This window comes from Hemicordylus capensis, chromosome 16, assembly GCF_027244095.1.
Source record: "Hemicordylus capensis ecotype Gifberg chromosome 16, rHemCap1.1.pri, whole genome shotgun sequence".
Taxonomy (NCBI): Eukaryota; Metazoa; Chordata; class Lepidosauria; order Squamata; family Cordylidae; genus Hemicordylus; species Hemicordylus capensis.
The window spans coordinates 11887934-11912709 of NC_069672.1; the positions used below are offsets into that span (position 1 = coordinate 11887934).

The 24776-nt window shown below is 49.2% G+C and overlaps 1 protein-coding gene across 3 annotated transcripts in view; it reads left to right on the forward strand.

Moving 5' to 3' along the window:
- Nucleotides 1-22362, forward strand: part of DVL1 (dishevelled segment polarity protein 1) — a 72622-nt gene extending 50260 nt beyond the window's left edge. The window contains exons 6-16 of one of the 3 annotated variants that reach the window (XM_053281243.1): nucleotides 2807-2900; nucleotides 3622-3691; nucleotides 4093-4232; nucleotides 5620-5696; nucleotides 6163-6230; nucleotides 6989-7138; nucleotides 10709-10840; nucleotides 12324-12491; nucleotides 13462-13668; nucleotides 15013-15051; nucleotides 17083-17216. In XM_053281243.1, the coding sequence (XP_053137218.1) occupies nucleotides 2807-2900; nucleotides 3622-3691; nucleotides 4093-4232; nucleotides 5620-5696; nucleotides 6163-6230; nucleotides 6989-7138; nucleotides 10709-10840; nucleotides 12324-12491; nucleotides 13462-13668; nucleotides 15013-15023 (1117 nt within the window). In that variant the 3' untranslated portion in view covers nucleotides 15024-15051; nucleotides 17083-17216. Of the gene's footprint in view, nucleotides 1-2806; nucleotides 2901-3621; nucleotides 3692-4092; nucleotides 4233-5619; nucleotides 5697-6162; nucleotides 6231-6988; nucleotides 7139-10708; nucleotides 10841-12323; nucleotides 12492-13461; nucleotides 13669-15012; nucleotides 15052-17082 lie in introns of all 3 variants that reach the window. The other 2 variants (XM_053281241.1, XM_053281242.1) reach the window with 2 other exon arrangements.
- Nucleotides 22363-24776: the final 2414 nt, after the last annotated feature.

Consider the following 24776-nt stretch of genomic DNA (forward strand, 5'->3'; position numbering starts at 1 on the left):
CAGCACTGGCGTAGGGATGGCTGGATGGCACAGTGATTCTCAGGAGCTGGAGGTGGGGGGTCAGGCAGGGATAGAGGCCACGGATCCGAATATGACGAAAATTTATATCCCATTTTCCAACAAAAGTTCCCGGAGTGGGCACCTCTTTCACATTTGAGCCTCGCCCATTAAAAAGACACTGCTGCTCTAACCGCTACGCCACACTGCCTCCCACCCCCTCACGACCTGGGGCACTTGCCCGGCATTCTGAGACCTCCCGGCTGTAGGGGCTAGGATTGTCAACGTTCGTCCCGGCGCGCCGTCCTTGATTTCTGTGCCATCCCTGCTGGCCCCGACCCACGTCTGTGATACCTTAAATAAATAACAATAATAATACAGACCGCCGGTCTCCAAAGGCGCCAAAGCGCCTTGGCCCACCGACCTCCCCTTTAGGCCTCCCGAGGGAACTCGGTGTCTTGATTTGCGCCCCCCCCCCCGCCTTCTTCCATTTTTGTAAATAAATGGAATATTTCCATAGCAGCGAGATATGCGGCCGGACGGGATTACGAGAAGTCAGGGGGGTTGCTGGACAATGTGTGTTTGTGTAACGATGCCCCCCACAATCAGAGGGGAGAGTCTGCCCTCGTTCCTCCCTTTAGGGCAACACAAGCCCCCAGTGGCCGTGGTGGCCACACACACCCCCCCCCCTCCGTCCTTGGGAGCTAAGACTAGCTGCTTTGGCAAACGCACGTTACTGTTGGGGCCGGCCGGCCGGCCAGGGGGAACAGCAGGGCTGGAATGCGGCAAGGTATGTTGTTTAATATTACAGAGATGAAGTTCATAAGCGGATAAGACATTCCGTCGGCGGGGGCTGCTGGGAAGGCGAAGGGGGGGGGAGAGATGGGAGGAGGAGGGTTTCTGTACCCAAAGGAAAATAACAAAGCTTTTGTGGGACGGAGGAACTGTGGCGGCCCCACTTGTTCTTAAAACGGGGCGGGTGGGTGTGTCCGTCTGGGAAAGGAGGCTACGGCGAGGAGAGGTACACGCGTGTGTGAGTATCTCTGGGCTTCTGTTCTTTTTCTTTCGGAGGGTTTTTCTGTAATTCAGAAAATAGGATCGTAGGAAGCTGCCTTATACTGAGTCAGACCCTTGGTCTATCTGGCTCAGGATTGCCGACCCGGACTGGCAGCGGCTTCTCCAAGGTTGCAGGCGGGGGTCTCTCTCCGCCCTGTCTTGGAGATGTTGCCCGGGAGGGAACTTGGGACCTTCTACATGCAAGCTTAGAGATGCTCTTTCCATCCCTTAAGGGGGATTTCTTACAGCGCTCACCCATGTCGTCTCCCATTCGAATGCAAACCAGGGCAGACCCTGCTTAGCAAAGGGGACAAGTCATGCTCGTGGCGACAAGACACACTCTTGTCTGAGAGTTGCTGATTTGGGACTGGTAAGGAGAGGGAATCTTTTCAAGGTCCACGGGTGGCCAGGCAAGAGCATTTCTAGCCATATGCAGAGTGCTTTTGTCCCTCCTAGTGAGCCATTGCAGCTGGCCCTCCTGCCATCCAGGGGAGGAGAAATACTCAATTTCTTTACAAAAATGGAAGTGGGGGAAGTGTGGTTTCTGCCGAGACTTCCGAATTGAGCTCAAGTCCTCTTTGACCTAAACATAAATCCTTCTATCTATCTATCTATCTATCTATCTATCTATCTATCTATCTATCTATCTATCTATCTATCTATCATATTTTTATACTGCCTGATTTGTAAATCTCTCAGCAGTGTACAAATCCCAACATCAAAATAACAGGTTTAAAATACATAAAACACGATAAAAACAATATAAAACAAATTATTAAAATTTTAATTAAAAGCTTGCGAGAACAGGGAAGTCTCGAGGGTCTTCCTGAAAACAAACAGAGAAGGAGATGCTCTTATTTCAGCAGGGAGCATATTCCAAAGCTCTGGGGCAGCCACAGAGAAACCCAGACCGCGGTTGCCACCAGACGAGCCGGTGGCATCTGTAAATGGACCTCTCCAGAAGATCATAAAAGGCGGGAGGGTTCATGCCAAAGGAGGTGCTCTCTTAAATAGTCTGGTCCCAAGATGTTAAGGGCTTTATAGGTGAGTGGTTACCTCCACTTGGTGCCAGGGGACTTCAGAGTATTCAGCTTTGGCCGAAGTTTCACACAGGCTCGATAAAGAGTTATTCAGGGAGCTCAACTTCAGGTTGGTGGAGGGCTGGGTTACGGGGTTCAACCAATGTAGCTGTGCTACTATCACAGGACGGCAGCGGCCCAAAAAAGGGTGAGTTAAGGAGAACTTTCAGGGCCCAGTTTGACCTCCCCACAACCCCCACGAATTTCAGCCGAAAATTCGTATCTGCGAACGTCCAGCCGAGCACTGCCGAATCCGACCCAGGAGGAAAAACTTGTCAGAAAAATGGATGACATTCATGAAAGCAATCTTCCAGGATGACGCTCTTCCTACGTCCTGGAGAGAACATTCTGATTTCTGGCAATCCTGGACAAGTGGCTGACTCTAGGACCACCCGATTGGTACAGCTAGACATTTCACTTAGACCTTCTTTCGCTCAACTAGCGGTAGGCAATGTTGACTCTCCAGTTGTAGAACTACAACTCCCATCATCCCCAGCCACAATAAATGGTAGCTTGGGGTGATGGCTTGGGGTTCAACAACAGTGCTCTAGACCAGCTTTTTTTTTTTTTTTTTGCTTCATCTGGCCCCTAGCCTGGTGGCTCCAATTATGGAAGAAAATGTTACCTCTCAAATCTGTGTCTGCTGAAATGTCCACTGATTTCTCCAACCCCAGGCTGAGCAGCTCGACCGGACAAAGCACTTCATCCCGTCTCATCCGGAAGCACAAACGCCGGCGGAGGAAACAGAAGATGCGTCAGATCGACAGAGTAAGCTCCGGCGATCTTCGGTTCATGCCCACTGGGCCGGTGCGGACGCGACACAGACTAAACCAAGATTGGTTGTGACATCCGAATCGGGCAACCCTGGTTTATCCTCACAAACGATTCGAAATAAGCTGATATCTGAGCTCAAGGTTTGAAGTGGGTCGTGAAGATGCCAAAGGAGATGGTTGGAATAATCCACAACCGATCCGTCGGATGTCACACCTGATCTAGTTTTTGAACCACTGTCGGAAATAAAAATTATTCCGACTGCTGTGCGGGCAAAGGTGGCAGAGTGCATGCTCTGGAAGTCGCATTGAAGTATTTATCCATAGGGGCTTAGGAAGCTGCTTCATACTGAGTCCATCAGTATGGTCCATCTAGACTTAGTAGTGGTCCATCTAGCTTAGTAGTGTCTGCTCTGACTGGCAGCAGCTCTCCAGGGTTTCCCAGGGATTCAGAAAAAGGTCCTTCCCATGCTACTTGGAGATGCTGCCAGGGATTGAAACTGGGACTTTCTGCACGCCAAGCAAAAGTACCACAAAATTACTTCCCCAGATTCACGCCTCTGTATGATGTCCAAAGTGGTAGAGAATGTTGTCCTTGGGCTGTTTCCTGAGCTTACTTTTCTCTTGATCAGCTTGCCCAACTGGCCCTTCTGACAACCACAGTCTGGAGCTGTGGATTCTGATGAGCCTCTTCCTCTCTCTCTCTCTCTCTCCTCCAGTCATCTTCCTTCAGCAGTATCACAGACTCCACCATGTCGTTGAACATCATCACTGTGACCCTCAATATGGGTAAGTCTGCCCATTGGCTGAGCTGCTGTGATGTCACAGCATGTTTGAGAGAGAGAAGGTTCTGTCGTGGAATGTGATCTGTGTGTGGAATGGCCATGGGGGAGCCGGCCACTGTATGCAGAGAAGAAAGCAAGAGGAGGAATGCAGGAATCTGCCTTATACTGAGTCTGACCCTTGGTCCATCTAGCTCAATATTGCCTACACTGACTGGCAGCAGCCCTTCAAGCTTTGAGGCTGGAGTCTTTCCCAGCCCTACCTGGCATTACTTCCAGGGACGGGGATATTGGGAGACGTAGCCAACAACATCTGGGAATCCCAGTTACAGGGGACACTGTCAGTGACCCCCTGGTTTTGTGTTATACATTCATCTTTCCCCCCCATCCCTTTTTGCCCCATTTCAGAGAAATACAATTTCCTGGGGATCAGCATTGTGGGCCAAAGCAACGACCGGGGAGACGGCGGGATCTACATTGGCTCCATCATGAAAGGCGGGGCCGTGGCGGCCGACGGACGGATTGAACCAGGAGACATGCTTCTCCAGGTTGGTGGACGGCCAGGGCCAGCCAAGGGGAAGTGAGTTATGGGACAGCCAGTGACACATCCCTCTGGGGAACCTTAACTTTCACACACTTGCATCCTGATATATCCCTTCCCATGGGGTTTTGCACCTTTGCCTTGGCCGTTCTGGCCTGCCGAGAGCTCTCGCGTCTCTTTAAATGACCCCACCCATTCCTCCTTGCTTCTCCTTATGCCTGGAGCCCCTCTGAGAAAACGTGCTGGGGGGCCACCCCTCCTCTTTCAAATTCTCCCTCAGAACACAGGTAGGTAGGTGTGGGAGTAGACCGCCCCCCAGGTATCCTGGATCTAGGCCACGGGGGGCTTTAAAAGGCGTTGACCCACACGTTGTACTGGTGATGATTTGACTTGGTGGCAGTTGATGGGACAGGATCTCGCGAAATCATTCGTTCGGTCTTCCATTTTTCCAGCCTCCACTGCCTATTTAGTGTTTAAAAGATCTCCTAGAGAATGTTCCCCTTGTTTTTGTGTCCCTGAAATTTAACCCCTTCCCCTCAACAACTTTATTGCCTGTGAGTGGGACAGCGATACCAGGTACTCGGGATCGTTTTAAAGATCTCAGCCAGCTCCGTGAATTTAGTGCAGAAGCTAATTGGTGTGGCTGTGCACGACTGCAAATGTTGGGATCGGGTCCGACCCAATCTGACCCGATCCCACATATGTTGGTCCGGGTTCCTTTGGGCCCTTCAGAATGTCGAGATCAGGATTTTCCCAACCATTCAGTTAATTTTTAAAGTAATCAGCGGGGGGATACTCACCTGTGAAACCCAGGATAAAAGTAATGCATCGCTAGGGACTCACAGGGGAAGTGATGTAACATCTGAGACTCTGCGGGGAAGTGATGTAGCATCAGACAATTTCAGAGGGAAACTAGAAATCGGCCGCTTCTAAAATGTGAGTTTAAAATGGGCGGGACATTTTTTTTTTAAAAAAAGGACAGAGGGCAGAAAATGGAGTTTTTCCCCCACAGCCCAAAAATAAAAAAGGGCAGACTCTCATTGTCATTTGGAGCTCCAGAAAACTCTGATTTCTCCAACTTTATTGCCTGTGAGTGGGACAGTGATATCGGGTACTCAGGATCGTTTTAAAGATCTCAGCCAGAGATCAGAGAAGTCCGAACTGAAACGAGCTTTCCAAGTTTGGATTGGGAACTCCTCCAACTTCCTCCAAAATAGACCGTATCTGGCCGTTCCCGACCTGGCATTGTACAGCCCCACTAACTGGTAATCAGTGGAGCTTTTGCGATTGCCGTCCAGGCCTCCGAAGGGCACAGGTCCTCCTTGTGTGACCCTGGCTGATGATCCGATGGTGAGCTCCACCAGAAATGATGATCCTTTCGTGGTGCCTTCCAGGTGAACGAGGTCAACTTTGAGAACATGAGCAACGACGACGCGGTGCGGGTGCTACGGGAAATCGTCTCCAAGCCAGGGTGAGTAATGCGGTGGATGGTTTGTGCTTTGCTGTTGGCGGACGGTACTGAGAACGCAGCTCCTAAGTTCAGTCTTGGGTTAGGCCAGGAGAGAACTTGTATAGCGTTGTAGCCCTGAAAGTTAGACCTGATGGAGGTTGGTCAAAACGAGATTTCTAAGTCCCCGAAGCTTGGAGGTGGAGCCTGGAAGCTAAGGGGTGGAGCCTCATAGGTTAGGGGCGGAGCGTGGTGGGATGAGGTGGAACTTAACGGAGACTGGTGTGAGTCAAAGTGGAATCTGGAGCTTCTGGGGGCAGAGGGTAGCTGTCCCCGATGCCTCAGGTGTAGGACCATTTTGGATTGTGGTGTTTTTTTTAATGGTTGGTGTTTTAATTGGTTGTGAGATTGCTTGGTTTGTTAATTGCTTGTTAATTGCTTGTTTTTATTTTAATTGCTTGTTTAGTTTTAATTTTCCTCCGTTTTCCAGCCCCATCAGCCTCACGGTGGCGAAATGCTGGGACCCAACGCCGAGGAGTTACTTCACAATTCCCAGGGGTGAGTGATTCGTCATTGGAATAGCCTTCCGTGCTATGGAGTAGAAAACCCCCATAGATCAGAGATCGTGGGATTCATAGCAGGTTGACGTTGGGCGGCTCTTGATATCTGGATTACCAAATGGAACAAATTTATGGCCGGGTCCCGTCTGACCAAAGACACCAAGCCTAGCCAATCCAGGGGCTTCGTAGCGCCCCACAACTACCTCGGCCACGCTCTCACTCTGTTCCCTCCCACGCCCGACAAAGCTTTTGCACCTTCGCACACCCAGTCTCAAATCACTGATGAGGCCACGACACCGCCGTTGCTATATGGTTGTGGGTTCACGGTAGGGAAGTGCGAACCGGCTCGACCCCTGCATGACCCCGTTTTCGGCCCATTCCGGACCTCTCTGTGCCGCCGGCGGCCATTTTTGAGGCTCCCGCGCATGCGCACCGGACATCTGTGTGGCCCCGGTCATGGAGATGGCCAGTGCGCATGCACGGTGGCCTTCAAAATGGCTGCTGCCAACAGCCCAAACCATGCCATTTTGAGACTTGGACTCGAACCAGGCGAACCGGTTTTGTGCACACCCTAGTTTATAGACCAACATAAGTGGCTTCCTATGTCCCCGTGAACCTGGCACAGTGCAAAGAAGTCCCGGGAGACGTTCTGCTGAGCAGAAGGAAGATTATGGTCCTTGGGATTCTTTTGTGCACGTAGCATCATTGTCTTCTGGTTTTTCAAATCTCCTCTTCTTTCTGTCTTGCGTCCTTCAGCTGAGCCAGTGCGACCCATCGACCCCGCGGCCTGGATCTCTCATACCACGGCCCTGACGGGAGCGTACCCCCGTTACGGTATGAGCCCTTCCGTGAGCACCATCACCTCTACCAGCTCCTCACTAACAAGCTCAATCCCCGATTCGGAAAGTAAGTCGCACTGCCGCCAGAACCGGGCAGTGTAGAGCCAAACCGACCCACACAAAGATGCCCCGCAAAAAGCAAAATGGCGGAAGCAACCCAACGAATTCTTTGTCATTGGTTTACCACTTTGTGGGGAGCAGGAAACTCGGGGGTACCTTTTTGTCAGCAAAAGGCACCGTTCCAAGTGGCAGCGACCCTTAAGGTAAAAAGTGGATCCCGGCCTTTTGAAGGGAGATTGACCAGTCAAATATGGGTTCCAGTGAGTGGTGGATCAGGAGATGACTTCTTTTGAGGGAAATCAAGAGCTGGGCTTGGGGTAGTAAGCTTGAATGTTCCTCTTTGTAACCTACTTTACACTGGTCAAAGACTATAATAAAGGTGATTTGATTTGATTTGATTTGCTAAGCAGGGCCCACCTTGGTTTGGGTGACTACCTGTGAGTGCTGTAAGAGATTCCCCTTAGGGGAGGGGGACCATCAGTGGAAGAGCATCTGCTTTGCATGCAGAAAGTTGCAGGTTCAATCCCTGACAACACCTCCAGTCAGGGCTGGGAAAGACCTTGGCCTGAAACCGTAGAGAGCTGCTGCCTGTCAAAGTAGGCAACACTGAACTAGATGGACCAACAGTCTGACTCAGTATAAGGCAGTATCCTATGTTCCTAACCCATGCCATCAGTAGTGGGAAACATAAGAAGCTGCTTTATACTGAGTCAGACCCTTGGTCCATCTCGCTCAGTATTGTCTACCCAGGCTGGCAGCAGCTTCTCCAAGGTTGCAGGAGGGAATCTCTCTTGGCTCTATTTGGGAGAGGGAACTTGGAACCTTCTGCATGCAAGCAGACAGGTGATCTTCCCAGAGCGGCCCCATCCCCTGAGGAGAATATCTTCCAGTGCTCACCCAGTTCGCCTCCCATTCAAATGCAAACCAGGGCAGACCCTGCTTAGCAAAGGGGACCATTCATGCTTGCTCCATGGACCAACAGACCAGCTCTCCTCCCATTAGTTCTCCAAGAGCAAGGAGAACTTCACGTTTCTATGCCCCAGGGGTGTTTCCAGAGTGTCCCCCATATATTCCGGGAAACACTTGAAAAGAGGAATGCATAAGGAGGGATGAAAACACATAAGGGCCATTGGGCCGATTTTGAAAAATTCTGTGTCTCATATTTTCCCTTCGTGCCGTGAGCGGCCTGGGCTGCTTTTGGCTGAAACCTAGATAGGCCGGGTAGAAATACCTTTTATAAATAACTGGAACAAGCATCAAAATCCCGGAGAGTATCATCCTCCTAGAGGGAAACAGTACCAAGATTTCTTTCAGTCTCCTCCTGGTTTCTCAAAGAAGCCAGTTTCTTCGAAGAGACTCACCTTGGGCCTCCGAAAAGAGAGCGATTGCCTACTTTTTCGTAGACCTCCTCTTATTTTTCATAACCTTTTTGGCTCCGGATTAGTTTAAGGCAGAGGGAATGATCAGCGAGCAAAACGCTCCCATGGCCTGTGCTCGATCAAAAGAATCCTATTCCGCCCCCCGCCCCGGTCCCGATTTTGAGCATTCTTGAGGCTTTTGGAGAGTCGTCGGTGTTCTGCTGGTTACATACCTTGCATTCTTGCCCCGCTGCGAGAGTATCGGGTGGGACATGATGGGTGGGAACATGAGCCCGATACGCGGGACAAAAAGTGTCTCGGAATCACGTCGCTGAGATAAGAGCCGTGGCGGAGGAAAGTTAAGGGGGCAAGGGGGGTGGGAATCTACACTGGCAGGCACTCAGAGCTTGGAACTCTAGAAGGATATCTGATCAAGGGAAGGGTCGATGCCTGCCGAGACTCCGTATTCTTTTTGTTTTAAGCAGGGCTTTTGAAAATATGAAGCCAGACCCGGAACATGCCGTTCCAAAACAGCAGCTCCAAAGGAACATTTGTGCAGCCCAGACATTCTAGTCACGCCAAACTGACTTATCCGGCCCAAGTGTGGCTGATTTAACCAATGAGGGAAGTCAATGGAGCCATCCAGGGCCTGTGGTAGCAAGTGTGGGTTTTGCTAAATGGGGTCTTCCCTGTTTTGCATTTGGATGGGTGACTACATCTGCATGCTGGAAGATGTTCCCCTTAAGGGATGGGGTCAGCAGAAGGGCGTCTGCACATGTAGACAATCCCAGGTCCATTGCTTGGGATGAGACCCCGCCCGGAAACCTCAGAAAGCCACTGCCAGTCAGTGTATTATTATTAGTATTATTATTGATTTCTATACCTCCCTTCCAAAAATGGCTCAGGGTGGTTTACACAGAGAAATAATAAATAAATAAGATGCACCCCTGTCCCCAAACGGCTCACAATCTAAAAAGAAACATAAGAGAGACACCAGCAACAGTCACTGGAGGTCCTGTGCTGGGGGTGGAGAGGGCCAGTTGCTCTCCCCCTGCTAAATACAAGAGAATCGCCACTTTGAAAAGGTGCCTCTTTGCCCAGTTAGCAGGGATAGGCAGTAAAGGGCTAGATGGACCAGTTGTCTGACTCTGATTGGCAGCTCTGCGTTCATCTGTCGCTCAGTCGTAGAGGTTTGGTCCCTGGCAGCATCTCCAGGTAGGGCTGGAAGAGACTCTTGCTTGAAACCTTGGAGCTGCAGGGATGCTATTGGGCCCTGATTGCTGTTCCCTTTGGCACGGATTCCCAGATTTTGTGGAACTACAACTCCCATCATCCCCAGCTACAATTTGTTGTGGCCAGCAAGGATGGGAGCTGTAGTTCCATAATAGCTGGCGAGCCAAGTTTGCCCGTCTTAGAACCAAACCAAACGACTCCCATTTCTTGATGCAACCAAATTTCCATCTCTGGCAATTTTGGAAGCCATCTTGATTGGGAAAAGCAAATGGTCTCTCTAGTTTATTGCTCCCCACATGTTCAAACTGGCGTGTTGTTCAAAGCAAACAAACACACGTTGCTTTTTTTGCTACTAACCGAACTAACTTCCAGCCCATGCCAAGATACGTTGCATATGGACCCCAGGAGCCTTGTGGGTAAAGGGCGTGCAGTTGATGATGTTTTCTGTGGATGTGGATTTAAATGTCCCCAGTCTGTCTTTGGCAAATGCTTTATTTCTTTGGGGGCAATTACTGTGGTTTTCTGCAGGGCGTTGTCTTAATTCAGCACTCTAGAATCTTCCACTTGGGGCTCTATTGCCCCTTGTGGCGAGTCACAGAACTTCAGGTTGATTAGGTCCCAGAATTATGATGTCATCCTCGTTGCCATGATGACTCCGCCCACCGAGGCCGCCCATTGGTCCGCCTTAACTGGGTAGGGCTCATGTTTGATCTAGGCAACTATTTCTGGAGTTTGGACAAAGATCGACCACCTTAAAAAAAAAAAAATCCAGCTAAAAAATGGCGCTCCTGCAAATAAACATGGACCTGCCTCCCAGTTCATTTCAATATGGCTGACGCAGAAGAACTTTCCGGAAGGTTGCACTTGGTAGTTCGGTGCCGTCTGCCTCCCTTTCCGCCTCTGTGTGACGCTGCTTTCTGTCTGCTTCTCTGCTACCTCCCATTTCTTGCTTTGCTTGAAACGCTTCCTGCCTCTCTTGCTTTCAGAACTGGACGAATCTCCCTTGACGGTGAAAAGCGACATGGCCACCATTGTCAAGGTGATGCAGTTACCAGATTCGGGCCTTGAAATTCGGGACAGGATGTGGTTGAAGATTACCATCTCCAACGCGGTTATAGGTGAGTCCCTTGCGCTTCTGAGACACGTTTCTGAGTTCCGTTGGACTACGGTTCCCAATAAGGGGTTGAAAAAAGCAGCTCCACCATCCAGCAACAGAAATAATCTCACGGGACTACAGTTCCCATCATCCCCAGCCACAGTGGCCAAAGGGGTGGTCGGAATTGTAGTCCATCAACATTTGGGGACCCAAAGCTGGGAACCATTGCTGTATAGAACAATGTTAGTTTAAAAAAACAAAAACCCACCAGCCATGATATTTGTTGGCTTGCTAAGGAATTGGGTGAGTTGGGAATTCCAGCACACAATCTGGGCTTCCAGTACACAATCGTGGCAGCTCTACGGCAAAATGGCCCCTTTCCCATACTGGAGTGCCATCTGCAGCAGAGCCTAGGACAACAGCGCCCCCTGTTGTCTTGGGTGTGGAATTGCAAACTCCTGACGCCACTGGAACTCTTTCAGGACCTTTTGGAAGTACAGGCTTAGCACAGAGCAGAGCTGCACAACCGTGGCCCTCCTGCAGATGTCTGACTAGACTTCCCATAATCCCTGGCTTTTGGCCACTGTGGCTGGGGGTGATGGGAGATGTAGTCCAAAACCAACTAGAGAGCCCAAGAGGCAGTGCAGCCCTGGTGTAGGAGTTAAGAGCATGGAGCAGTAAGGAAATGATATAGCCTGTTGCTTTTAGTAAGGACCGTACACTCCTTCCTTTCCCAGTCTTAGTTATGGTTGATGCTAGCTGGGGTTAGAGATTTTCTAAATGGCGGGCGGGGGGGGGGGCAGATTACCGTAGGGACTGCTTGCTCCTCTGCCAAGGACTCACTGGATAACTTTGGGCAAGTCATGTATCCTCCACCTCACTTCCCCCCATTGCCATATGGGGATAACAATACTCGTTTCTTGAGAGTGGCTTGCCCCATATGTCCCAACCTGGTCGTTAAGATCTTCTTCGGAAGCCCTCCTCCAGGTGTCCCTGCCAAATGAGGTGAGGCGGGTGGCTACTAGAGAAAGGACCTTTTCGGCAGTGACACCCTGTTTATAGAATAGCCTCCCCAGTGAGGTTCACCTGGCTTCATCGCTTTGTTCTTTTAGATGCCAGGGGAAGACCTTTTTGTTTACGGAGGCCTGTTAAATTTAATTTTAAAAAAAAATTGATCTGATTGTAACTGGGTTTTTTTTAAAAAAATGTTTTAAAAGTGGTTTAATTGTTTTTAAACAATTAAAAATTGTTTGTATTGTATTTTGAATTTTCTCTCCCCCCCCCACCTCGGTCTGTTATGATTTAATGTGTTATGTGTTTTTTATCTCATGTTTTAATGTTGTGTTGTAAGCTGCCCAGAGGACAATTTCTTATGGGGCAGCTAACAAATAAAAAGTTGTGGTGTAGCAGGTTGCAGATTGCAGATTGCATTTCCACAGGAGAACTGTAAGGATTACTCAGCAGACTGCCAGTGGTATTTATTACCATCTTCTTCACGTTCACAGGAGCCGACGTTGTAGATTGGCTTTACACACATGTGGAAGGCTTCAAAGACCGCAGGGAGGCCCGCAAGTATGCCAGCAGCATGTTGAAACATGGCTACCTCAGGCACACTGTGAACAAAATCACCTTCTCGGAGCAGTGTTACTACGTCTTCGGCGACCTCTGCGGGAGTAAGTCCTTCCTTCGGCGCATTGGCAGTAATAGCTTGGAAGTCTTAAGACCCGTTTAAAAATCACAGTGGGCACCCGCCCCCCCCCCCGCCCCAGATGGTACTGACCCCACCAGCTGGCTCATAGATTAATATCCGTTATTATTACTACATGCCCTTGTTATTCACGGGTTCACCTTCTGTAGTTTCGGGTATCCGTGACCTGGTAATAGAGACCCAGTTTCCGGAACTGCAGGGTGAAAAAGGGGCTATCCACGGGTTCCCTAGTTGCCGGAAATGACTTCTGGTGTCATTTCTGGCTGCCATTTTGTATCACGGCTCTTTTGTGGTTCTTTTCTTAAAAGGGGTGATGGGAGGATTTGGGCATTTGGGGGTCATGGTTGGAGAGCAAGGTACTGGGCTTATTCCTAGGGATGTGCACAGAACCGGCTCCCTTCGAGCCAAAGGTGGGGCGGGGGTGGCTTTTTAAGGATGGGGGAGGGTGCATGGGTGTGATGTGTGTATGTGTGCAAGGCACTTCCGGTCACTTCCAGTCAGGGAAGCAATGGGCGGCAGGGAGGTATGCTGCCGCCCCGCGGGACTATTTATCTGCAGAGCGCTGGAGAGGGAAGCACGGTGGGGGTGCACCCTCCCCGTCCTAAAAGCCACCCCCACTCCTGCGTTCGAACCGGTTCGAATCAAATGCGGGGTTCCGAACCTGTTTGCCATTCTAAGAATAGAACACCAAACAGGTTCGTGCCCATCCCAACTTATTCCTGCTCGCCACATTTTTCTGTCAATTTTTAGCACACTTCCGTGTGCTTAGGAACCAACCGCCCCCCCCCACAAATTCCGTAGGGTTAAGGTCTCGTTATTTGTGGTTTTGAGATCTGCGGCAATAGGCCAGAACCGAACCCCTGCAAAGAAAGAGGGCCTCTTGGACTTTGCCACACTGACTTGCCTTTCTTCTCTCCCTCCACCTCCACTCCTAGATCTGGCTGCCCTGAACCTTAACAACGGTTCGAGCGGCGCGTCGGACCAAGACACACTGGGCCCCCTCCCGCACTCGGCCACGCCTTGGCCGTTGGGCCAAGGCTACCCTTACCAGTACCCCCTTGGCCCTCCCTGTTTCCCGCCAGCGTACCAGGACCCTGGCTTCAGCTACGGAAGTGGTAGTGCAGGAAGCCAGCAAAGCGAAGGTAAATCCTTGGATGTGAGCATCCGCTATCAGTCTTTTCCTGTTCCTCCTGGCTGTCTTGTCAAATTCTCTCCTCTCCTCTCCTCCTCGCCGTGTTGTGTGCCGTCTTGTGTATTTCGTGCATGGGATTGATTTCTTCCCGTTGGAACGAGATGGCCGGTTTATCTTCTCGTCCTCCTTGAGATTAAGATTATCTTAATCGATACGATATCTTAATCGAGCTTCCTGCTTCGATCTGCAATCTCTTTGCTCCCCTGCATAGAACGAAGAGCGATGCAATGAGCTGTTCAGGCATCCTGCGTAATGAGGTCTCTGAGCTTTGCTGCTTGATAGGACCATGGACTGGATCCATTGTGTTTTGGTGGATGGGATCGGAAAGACCAGTGTCCAAATCCTTGCTTGGCCACAGATTTCCTGCAGACTTTTAGAGGATTGGCACGTTATGCCAAGATAGTGTAGATCTCCTAGAGTGATAGCGTAGATGGCCATCTTGTTGATCCTAAACCGGTCTAGATCCGGTCAGTACCTAGATGGGTGACCACCTGGAAACCTGATATTAGTTTGGTTGAGATCCATGCTGGTCAAAAAGTTAGATATAAATAAAAGAATGTAAGTTTATAACAGCAAGTATGGACCCACAACAATACATTGCAGTATATCCCTGGTGTGCATGTGTTACCTAAGCCCTGTGCCTGTGCATGGGGAATGTTTTGAGCCCCATCGGAAGCAGAAGTGGCTATCTTGAGGGCGTATTCTTGACACTGATAAATTTCCCGATCTTCTTCAAGTCCTCTACTCCCCACTCCTCGCCAGAGTTCCATTGGCTCTGCCCACCTGCTTGTCTGTTAACTGTACCCACAAACATTCCATCCTGTTGACTAACATGGGGGCAGTTTTTGTTGTTTGGGCCCATTTTAGGGGTTTTTCTTTCAGTTGTTTTTATTTTTTTATACCAACCTATCTGCAGGTCACCCTAAGTCTGTCGTTATCTCCCACGTGCCCGCTGGTACTCCGGCTATCCATTTATAAGGATCATAATATTTCCAGCTCTTTCAGAAATAGATTTAAGAAAATGGTGTAGATATGAGAAGAAATCCTGTAGTAATTGCATGGGCAGTCCTGGGAACCTTGTAGAAAATCCCCAGCAGAAGTTGAATTGTGGGTACGGAGTACAAATGTTTGAGAAAACAAGAAGAAGAGCATGATAGATTTTGACACTCTTTCCTTCACCATCTTCCATCCAAGCTGCTTTACTTCTGTGGCTGCTGCTGTTTGTGGTCTCCTTGGTTTTTCTTTCTTCTTTTCTTTTTGGTAACTGCAATTCCCTTGTTTTGTCCTGCGCAAGCCTTAGACTGAAGGATTCATAAAGGAATGGCTGAGATGGGTAAGCGTCTGACATCTCCATTTAAAAACCTAGAACCATCCATAGCATGTTCATCTCTAGATTCTCGTGACCCGCCCCCTGCCCGATTCCCAGAATGTTGAGCTTGTTTCTCCCCCATATTCTTTTTCTTTTGAATTGCCTCAAGGACTCTCTCATAGGAACACAGGAAGCTGCCGTATACTGAGTCCGACCATTGGCCTATCTAGCTCAGTATTGTCTACACAGACTGGCAGCGGCTTCTCCAAGGTTGCAGGCAGGAGTCTCTCTCAGCCTTCTCTTGGAGAAGCCAGAAAAGGAATTTGAAATCTTCTGCTTTTCCTAGAACGGCTCCATCCCCCAAGGGGAATCTCTTACAGTGCTCACATGTGGTCTCCCATTCAAATGCAAGCAGGGAAGACCCTGCGTAGCTAAGGGAAGAAGTCATGCTTGCTACCACAAGACCAGCTCTCCTTTCTAGACCCCAGCTGGGCTCAGAGCCTGCAGGCCAGCAAACCAAGTTGGAGATGACCTGGAGCTGGAGAGATTGGGTCTTAGGGAGCTGGATTCAGGTACCAGAGAGAGAAGGCGTTCTTCAGGACCTTGGAAAGTTCCGAGGCATGTCAGACGTTGCTCCGGCAGCGGTTGACCTCAATGGAGTTTCTAGATAGCAAAGCAGATCTCCTGAGTGTCCGGACTCCAGCAGGATTGTAAAAGTGCAGAAAGCTGAATTGGAGCTTTGTTCTCCAGAGTAGTTGGGTGGCTTCCAGGTGTGATAGAAACAGAGGAAGCTGCCTTTTACTGACCATTGCCCCATCTGGCTCAGTATTGTCTACCCAGACTGGCAGCAGCTTCTTCAAGGTTATAGGCAGGAGTCTCTCCAAAGTCCTATCTGGAGATGCCAGGGAGGGAACTTGGAACCTTCTGCATGCAAGCAGGCAGGTACTCTTGCCAGAGCAGCCCCATCCCCTAAAAGGAATATCTTACAGTGCTCACCCATGTAGTCTGCGATTCAAATGTAAGGCAGGGTGGACACTGCATAGCGAAGGGAATAATTCATGCTTGCTACCACAAGACCAGATCCCCTCCTTGTTCCCTTTGCTAAGCAGGGTCCACCCTGGTTTGCATTTGGATGGGAGATCTCTGCTTACAGGGCAGCGAAGGGGCCGGGATGATGATGATGATGATGATGATGAAGATGATGATGATGATTTCGATTGGGATGCTTGGAAAGGCAATAGAGCAGCAGATTCTGGAGTCCAAACTCCTAACAAGTCTTCTCCCCTTCTCTGCAGAATTAGCTGCTAAGCAGAGATTGTTGCTGCTACTGCTACAATTACAAATATTTATGTCCCGCTTTTCAACAAAAGTTGTCAGAGTGGTTTACTTAGGAAAAAGAAAGAAATACTCTAAATAAGCTGGCCCCCTCCCCCAAAGAGGTTCACATTCTGAAAGAAACACAAGGCAACAGCCACTGGAAGGATGCTGTGCTGAGGATGGATAGGATCAGTTGCTCTCCTCCTGCTAAACGGAAGTTGCTTTCCCCACCACTTTAAAAAGTGCCTCTTTATTCAGTCATCAGGGCCTGAATGACCGAATGCTGGCCCTTATTTATGCTGGCCCAACATAAATAAGACAAATCAAATTAAAATGCGTTGGGATAAGGATATTCACGCGAGTCGCTCTTCTGTAGCTGGATTTCGGGAACTTTGCGTTATGTTGCAGGTTACGCCTTAGCCTTGACTACTTTTCTTTGTTATCCCAAAGCTGCCATTTTATTTTTGATTTTGCTGTCATGCTTCTACGCGTCCTCGCATTTGGCTTCTGGGCGTCCATGCATGCTAGAATCTCATCCACTTCCGTCCTTGCGTTTTGTGCTTGCACAGATCCTCCCACCGCCCGCAGCATGTGGATCTCGGCATCGTCCCGGGCCGTATCGTTGTCCCATCTTGTTTTTGCAGGGCGGAGAGCGAAGCACAGCTGAGCTAATCCACATTCTTCTCTTCCTTTCGTTGACCCCACCCCCCAATTTCACCCCTTACCTCCCCCCCCCAGGAAGTAAAAGCAGCGGCTCGAATCGAAGCAACAGCGAAAATAGCCGGAGGGCGCTGAACCGGGAGAAGGATCGCAAATCCGCCGGCAGCGGCGGCGAATCCGACCACACCGCCCGGAGTGGGGGAGGGGGGAGTGCTCTGCGGCGGGAGCGGCCCGCCAGCCAACTCAGCCATCACAGCCACGTCTCCGCTGCCACCAGCGAGCGAAGCCCGCGCAGCCACCACTCCTCCGGGCCCCCGGGCGTGCCGCCGCTCTACCCTTTCCCCAAGCTGGGCTCCAAAGTCTACGGGACCAGTGGGCCTCCCGGTGGCCCCCCGCTGCGGGAACTCGGCTCCGTCCCCCCGGAGCTGACCGGGAGCCGCCAGTCGTTCCAGAAAGCCATGGGCAACCCTTGCGAATTCTTCGTCGATATCATGTGAACGAGCAGAAGTGCCTTCAGAGACTCCCTGCAGAGGGTTGATTTTTGGGGGGCGGGGCGGGGCCGGGGTGTCCCCTTTTCCCATTTGCGAAACGACGTCGGGACACTTTAGGGGAGAAGCAAAAACCCTTTGACTGTCTTTTGCATGTCACACCTTCCTGACTTTTGATTGTGTGTTGCAAACAAACGAGGAAGAGAAATTCTGGGATGTTAGATCTCTGCTCATGGGTGGAATCTTTGTTTCCTTTCTCTTCTCTCTCTCTCTCTCTCTCTCCCCCCCTTCCCTTTGTTTTCTGAATGTGATTGGTGTTTTCTTCACATACCCTAATGAGCTTCGTTATCTGTGGCACCCAGTGCAATTATACTGTGTCCCTCCGCCCATCTCTCTTTTGGCCGAATTGAGGAATAGTATTTTGTATTACTTTAAAGAAAACAAAACCAACAATCCTCTGATCATGCATATTTGCACTTTCTTTCTTTCTTTCTTTCTTTTTTCTTTTTGTTAAACATTCTGGTTTCTTTCTTTCTCTGGCTACTTCGGATGATTTTTTGCAATGATTTGGAGAGTGCTATGCTTGCTAGCCACTGTGAAATCTAGGGTCTGTCCAGGAGAGCTGGTCATGTGGTAGCAGGTATAAATTGTCCCCTTTGCTAAGCAGGATCCACCCTGGTTTGCATTTGGATTGTAGACCTCATATGTGAGCACTGTAAGACATTTCCCTTAGGGGATGGGGCCATTTTGGGAAGAGCAGAAGGTTCCAAGTTCCCTCCCTGGCATTTCCAGTTCGGGCTGAGAGAGACTCCTGCCTGCAGTCTTGGAGAAGCCGCTGCCAGTTTGTGTAGACAATACTGAGCGAGATGGACCAAGGGTCTGACTCAGTATACGGCAGCTTTTCCTATGTTCCGGGCTGAGGGGCATTCTGGGAGCCCAACCCCAGGGGATGGAAAGTTAACTCTCCACGGAGGTTGTGTTTTGGTTTCTCTTGTTGAATTATTAAGGCCTTGAAGCATTGGATGGCGGAGTCTTTTCCGAGTGATTACCCGAGGAGGAAAGGTTTGGTAGCATGCTGAATGCTGCCGCCTGGCACCAGCGATCATGTAGCCCATGAGCCAGGGCCACGGATTTGGGTCATCTGTACCATCTTGGGACGGATGTTCATCGTGATTTTGGGCAACATCTTCCCACCGCTGCGGAGATTGAAAAGAGGTGATAGCTAGCTGCACTTACAGCTTCTTCTGACTTATCAATCCTTCTTTCTCCCTTCTTGACTTACACCAGCCATTAGGGCAAAATGACGGTCCGTTGTCCACAGAGGAAAGGGTCAGGGTCAGAATTAGGGCAGCCGCACACAGATTGTCGTCCTCTCTCCATGCAGTAATCTTGGGAGGTCATGCCTGCCAATTGCCGTTTTCATTCCTCCTCCGACCAAATTGTATCATAGTTTTTGTGTCTTAGAACCACCCTTGCAAATGTGTCCGCTGCAGGCCCGATTGGATGATCAGAGCACGAGAACACCCTGGAAGCTGAAAGTCCTGCAATGCGATCTCCTCTTTCCCATCTCTAGGGGTGTAAACTGTGTCAAAAATCACCATGAGCGTTCGTCCCCCCTGATGGTACCAGTGCCCCAGCTACTTGTGGACAAACGGTTGGCGTTCCTCATTCCTCTAAAAGTGCGTCCACATGTGAACCTCAGATGTGTGTTCTGCCTTGAAGACCCGGGCCTCTTTGCCCTGATTCGTACACAGAAGGAAGCCTCCCAGTGCCTGTAGTGGTGTGCCAGTCCACACAGCTGCTACAGGCAGCTGAGCCGAGAGGCTTCCCCGCCCCAACCCTCTCCTCCCTCCAGGAAAGGATAGTTTCAGACTTCCATGGTGCAATAGACCCAGAAAACACACACCTGTGTGCTTGTAGCTTGCATTTGGACCGGTGGCTATAAAGGGTGAAGATTCTCCCACAAAATCGTCGTGAGAACTCCCAGTCATTCTGCAAGAAATGAATTAATGTGTTTGTGGTGTTGTTGGCGGATGGTCATGTATCAGTTTTGGGGGGTTTTTTTGGAGGCAAGGTGGCGAGGCTGTTGCTCAGTCAAGTGACGGCTCAGTCTGAGGAACTAAGCTTGCAGCAGCGTCCCGACTGGACCGCTGCAGTACCAGTTCTGGCCATTATATGGGTGGCACTGCTGAGCAGAAGGAAGCGGGCCAATAATTGCCTGGCTCTTGCCAGAGTCCTCGATTCAAGACCCCTGGCGCCTTACATGGTGTGTGTGATTGGCTGGCTTCCAACACAAAGGTAGGGTAGCACGACTTGCCCTCAGAAGAGTCTGCAACATTGCATCTGTGTGAGTCACTTCACTAGCCCAACTTCCTTCCAAACAGCCCCCTCTGAGAGCGAGCAGTTCTACTGAATGTCGGCAGTGAGCGTCGCTCAATTGGTTCAGCCGTGTTCAGAGTATAGATGCTTGAGAATCAACCTGTTCTCGGAGGAGGCATCCTGTTCTGTCTCTGAGTTATTGCTTGAAGCTAGCTTCCTTCCAGGCAGGAGGAAGGGCCAGATCTGTGACTCACTCAAATCAGCAACATGGGGGGCGGTGAGATTCCTCTAAAGGTCCATCTTTTTGCGGGGGGGGGGGTGAGATGGAAGTGTCCCTCCAGTTTTTAATTAAGCAAACTAAACTTGGCTATTCTAGATGTGGGCAGCACTGTATTAGCACTTTGATGGGGTGGGAGGGAGGGGTCTCTTGATGGTTATTTCTCCTTGACACCCCTTTTTTTTGTGTTAAACTTTTAAGGCAATCAAAATAACCAGAGTCTAGTAGGTGTGTGCTTTTGGATGCGACGGCGGCATGCATTGCGAGAAAGTTTGTGACTTTATTGACAATCGCTGTGACAATTCTGCTTGTGGGAACCATTTTGTGTTTCTGTTCTCTTCTTCTTCCTAGCTCCTGTTTGGGCACGTCTGCACTCTAATCTTTAAACTGGTTTGAATCTGCTTCCAGTGGCAACAGTGATTCCTTCCTTCCCCTTGCAACCCTCGAAATCCTGGGAAACGTGGTTTTGCCAGTGTCAAAGCAGACATGACTGTGAGACATCATTTTGGTCTCTTCTTCCCAGTTCTTGTTTAGCACATCTGCACATTAATCTTTACACTGGTTTGAATCTGCTTCCAATAGCAACAGTGATTCCTTCCTTCCCCCTGCAACCCTCAAAATCCTGGGAAACGTAGTTTTGACAGTGTCAAAGTAGATATGACTGTCAGAAATCATTTTGGTCTCTTTTTCTTCCCAGTTCCTGTTTGGCACATCTGCACACTAATCTTTACACTGGTTTGAATCTGCTTCCAATAGATTCCTTCCTTCCCCCTGCAACCCTCGAAATCCTGGGAAACACTGGTTTGAATCTGCTTCCAATAGCAACAGTGATTCCTTCCTTCCCCCTGCAACCCTCGAAATCCTGGGAAACGTAGTTTTGCCAGTGTCAAAGTAGACATGACTGTCAGAAATGATTTTGTTTTCTTCTTCTTCCCAGTTCCTGTTTGGCACATCTGCACTCTAATCTTTAAACTGGTTTGACTCTGATTCCAATGGCAATCTTCCTTCCTTCTTCCCCTGCAACCTGCCAAATCCTGGGAATCATAGTCTTGCAAGGGTCAAGTTAGACATGATGGACAGAGCTCCCACACTGGAGTTCCCAACATCTTTTTCTTCCACTTTAATGTGAGAGTGGGGGGCAATTGTGCAGAAAGGTGTGTCTTGGTTTTAACCCTTTGCCATCTAGTTCAGTGTCATCTGCTTTTGACTGCTGCTATTCAAGATATCAAGCAGAGGGTCCTTTCCCCAACCCTTCTACCTGAGATTCTTTGAAATGGAGACACCAGGGATTCAATCACTAGCTCGACCACTACGTTATGGGCCCTCTCCTCACATGATGGTATATATTGCTTTTCTTTCCCCTGCATCTGGATAGGGAAAGTCTTTTGTGTGAAGTAACCCTCCACCCTCTGACTAAATGTTGAAAAAGCAAACAGGATGCCCCCTGAAAAGATAAGAAATGCACCAGACCATGAGTTTTAGAAGAGTGTGCCATTGTTCTAAGTTTTGTGCAACGAGAAGAAATTTGCATTTTGGGCCGTCTTTTCACGGTGAAGACCGAGGCAACGTGTTTTCACGGTGAAGACCGAGGCAACGTGTTTTCACGGTGATGCCTTGGAATGCAGTGAATGTTCAGTCTTCTACTACACTTGAAACATTACAAATTTCTTCACCCTTAGAACGTTACCTCATCTTCATCCTTAACAGCCTTACACATGGTCTCTTGATTTATCTCTGTGTTTGCTCTTCTCTTTCAGAACAAACTGTCCCTAGATACTTTATCCAAATGCTATTGGACAGCTCTCCCTGAAGTCATAGACATTGGCCTTTGACTTGTTTCCCCTCATTCTGTTTTTTGACAGCTAGGCACTTCCAAATTGGGACTGACAAAATCTTGGGTTCCTCTGTTTTCTTTTTCAATCGCATTTAACTGGATTGTATTGAAGTAACTTCAAAAGAATGCTTCATTCTAATCGGTGATTAGAAAGATGTGTAAAGAATTTGTGTATAGTGGAGAAAAGTCAAAATATTTTAAAGGACTGGGTTGGGTGGGTAAAACCTCTATTCCACACATCTTCCGATAACTCTCCTAGGATGGGTTTGACTCCAAGACTGACTTTTTAGTGGTGTGAACTGCACGTTCCCCATTTTGAATGTCTGTTCCATGATTTGAATTCTTTCTTTTTGTAGATATTGTATTAAAACTTCAAGTGTCTGTATAGTTAATATATAGCTGCTTATGAGTAAATGCTATTTTAAACACTAAAAAAAAAAGCTTTTAATTTTCTGTGACGACTTTACATCATGTCTTTCCTTCCGTGTTGTTGTTGTTGGTGATGGTTTCTTTTGATTCGTTAAGTGTGTGGGTGTATGGATTCAATGTAAGTGTAAAGTGATGCAAATTGCTGGACTCGGGGACCTCAACTTTCCATAGTCGCTAAAGGGGTCTGAGCTGTCGATGACTGACCAGGAGAGGGATCTTGGGGTCGTGGTGGACAGCTCGTTGAAAGTGTCAATTCAGTGCACGGCAGCAGTGAAAGAGGCAAATTCCATGCTCAAGATCATTAAGAAGGGGACTGGAAATAAAACTGCTAATATTATAATGCCTTTATACAAATGGTGCAGCCACATTTCAAGTACTGCATAGAGTTCTGGTCACTGTATCTCCAAAAAGGATGTTCTAGAACTGGGGAAAGTGCAGAAGAGGGTGACCGAGATGATCAGGATCACCTTCCTTACAAGGTAAGGCTACAACGTCTGGGGCTTTTCAGTTCAGGAAAAAGGCGACTAAGGGGAGAGATGAGAGAAGTTTATAAAAATATGCAGGGTGTGGAAAGAGTGAATAGAGACTTAAAAAATGTATGTATGTATTTATTTGTTAAATTTGTATACCGCCTTTCGTTAAAACAATCCCGAGGCCGTTCACATAGAAAAATTAAAACAAGATGGTAAAAATTACACATTTAAAATATTAAGCTCAAAACAAAACAGAGATGTAACTAAAAAGATTTAAAAATACATGCATAAAATAACCATACCAAACACAAAGAAGCAGCAGAGGAGACAATCACATCAAAGCCTGGGTAAAAAGCCCGGTTTTCACATGCTTTCTAAAAGCCGTGATGGAGACTGAGGGGTGAATAGCCACCCGGAGAGCATTCCAGAGTCTGGGGGCAGCCACAGAGAAGGCCCTGTCCCGCATGCACGACAACCCAGCCTCCCTCATTGTCGGCACCTGGAGCAGAGCCCCCTCAGATGATCCCGTCAAGCGGGCAGCAACCCTTGGGAGCAGGCAGTCCCTTAGGTATCAGGTATTTCTCTCTCTCTCCCACAACACTAGAAACGGATCATTCCATGAAACGGATTGCCAGGGTCAACACAAAGAAGTGTGTGTATACACACACACACACACACGGTGCATAATTCACCTAAGGAATTCTCTGGCACAGGATGTGGCCACGAGCTTGAAATGGCTTTAAAAGGGCCTCAGACAAATTCATGGAGGACAGGTCTATCAGCGGCTACTGGTCTGGATGGATACAGAGACAGAATGGCTCTGAGTCCCAGTTGCAGGGGAGGGGACAGGCCTCCATCCCCTGCCTGTGGGCTTCCCAGAGGCATCTGGTGGGCCACTGGGGGGAACGGGATGCTGGACTGGATGGGCCTGATCCAGCTGGGCTGTTCTTATGTTCTTCCACCATTCCCCAAACACAAGTAACTCCATTACATGCCTCTTCCCCTGTGCAGGAAGAAGAGTTTGGTTGTTTCTCTTAATGAGGTTGGGGAGAATTCAAGCATCCTCCTTTTCTCTTTACTTTTTTTTCTCTTTTTTTTTTTTTGAGAGGAGAGCTGGTCTTGTGGTCGCCAGCATGACTTGTCCCCTTAGCTAAGCAAGGTCCACCCTGGTTGCATTTGAATGGGAGACTAGAAGTGTGAGCACTGGAAGAGATTCCCCGTAGGGCATGGAGCCGCTCTGGGAAGAACATCAGAAGGTTAAAAGTTCCCTCCCTGGCAGCATCTCCAAGATAGGGCTGGGAGAGACTCCTGCCTGCAACCTTGGAGAAGCTGCTGCCAGTCTGGGTAGACAATAGTGAGCTAGATAGACCAATGGTCTGACTCAGTATATGGAAGCTTTTTATGTTCTTGTATACCGCATTCATGCTTTTGCATCTGGGCGAGGCAGTTGTATTAGAAAACAGTCCTTCAGGAGATAAGGATCCAGGAAGCAACGGTTAGGACAAACTAATCCAGCAGGAAGTCGAGAGCCAGGTGGTCAGTTCAACAGGAGTGAGCTAAGCCAGTGTCAAGACAAGGAAGAGGTCAGAAACCAAGGAGTCTGTCCCAACAAAATTGTGGCTGGGGATGATGGGAGTTGTAGTTCAGAAGCATCTAGAGCAGGGATTCTCAACGTTGGGTCCCCTGATGTTATTGAACTTCAACTCCCATCATCCCCAACCAAAGGCCACTGGGGCTGGGGATGATGGGAGTTGAAGTCCAATAACATCTGGGGACTCAACGTTGAGAATCCATGATCTAGAGGACCACACCGGTTGGGAATCCTGGCTTTTAGAGGCAGGAAGCAGGTCTTCGGAGTTGGTTGGTTAAGTTTAGAGCGGCTAGTTTGGCAGTGCTTGCTGAGGCAGAGATCTATGGTGTTGGAGCCACTTGCTCCACTGAGCTCTCCATGG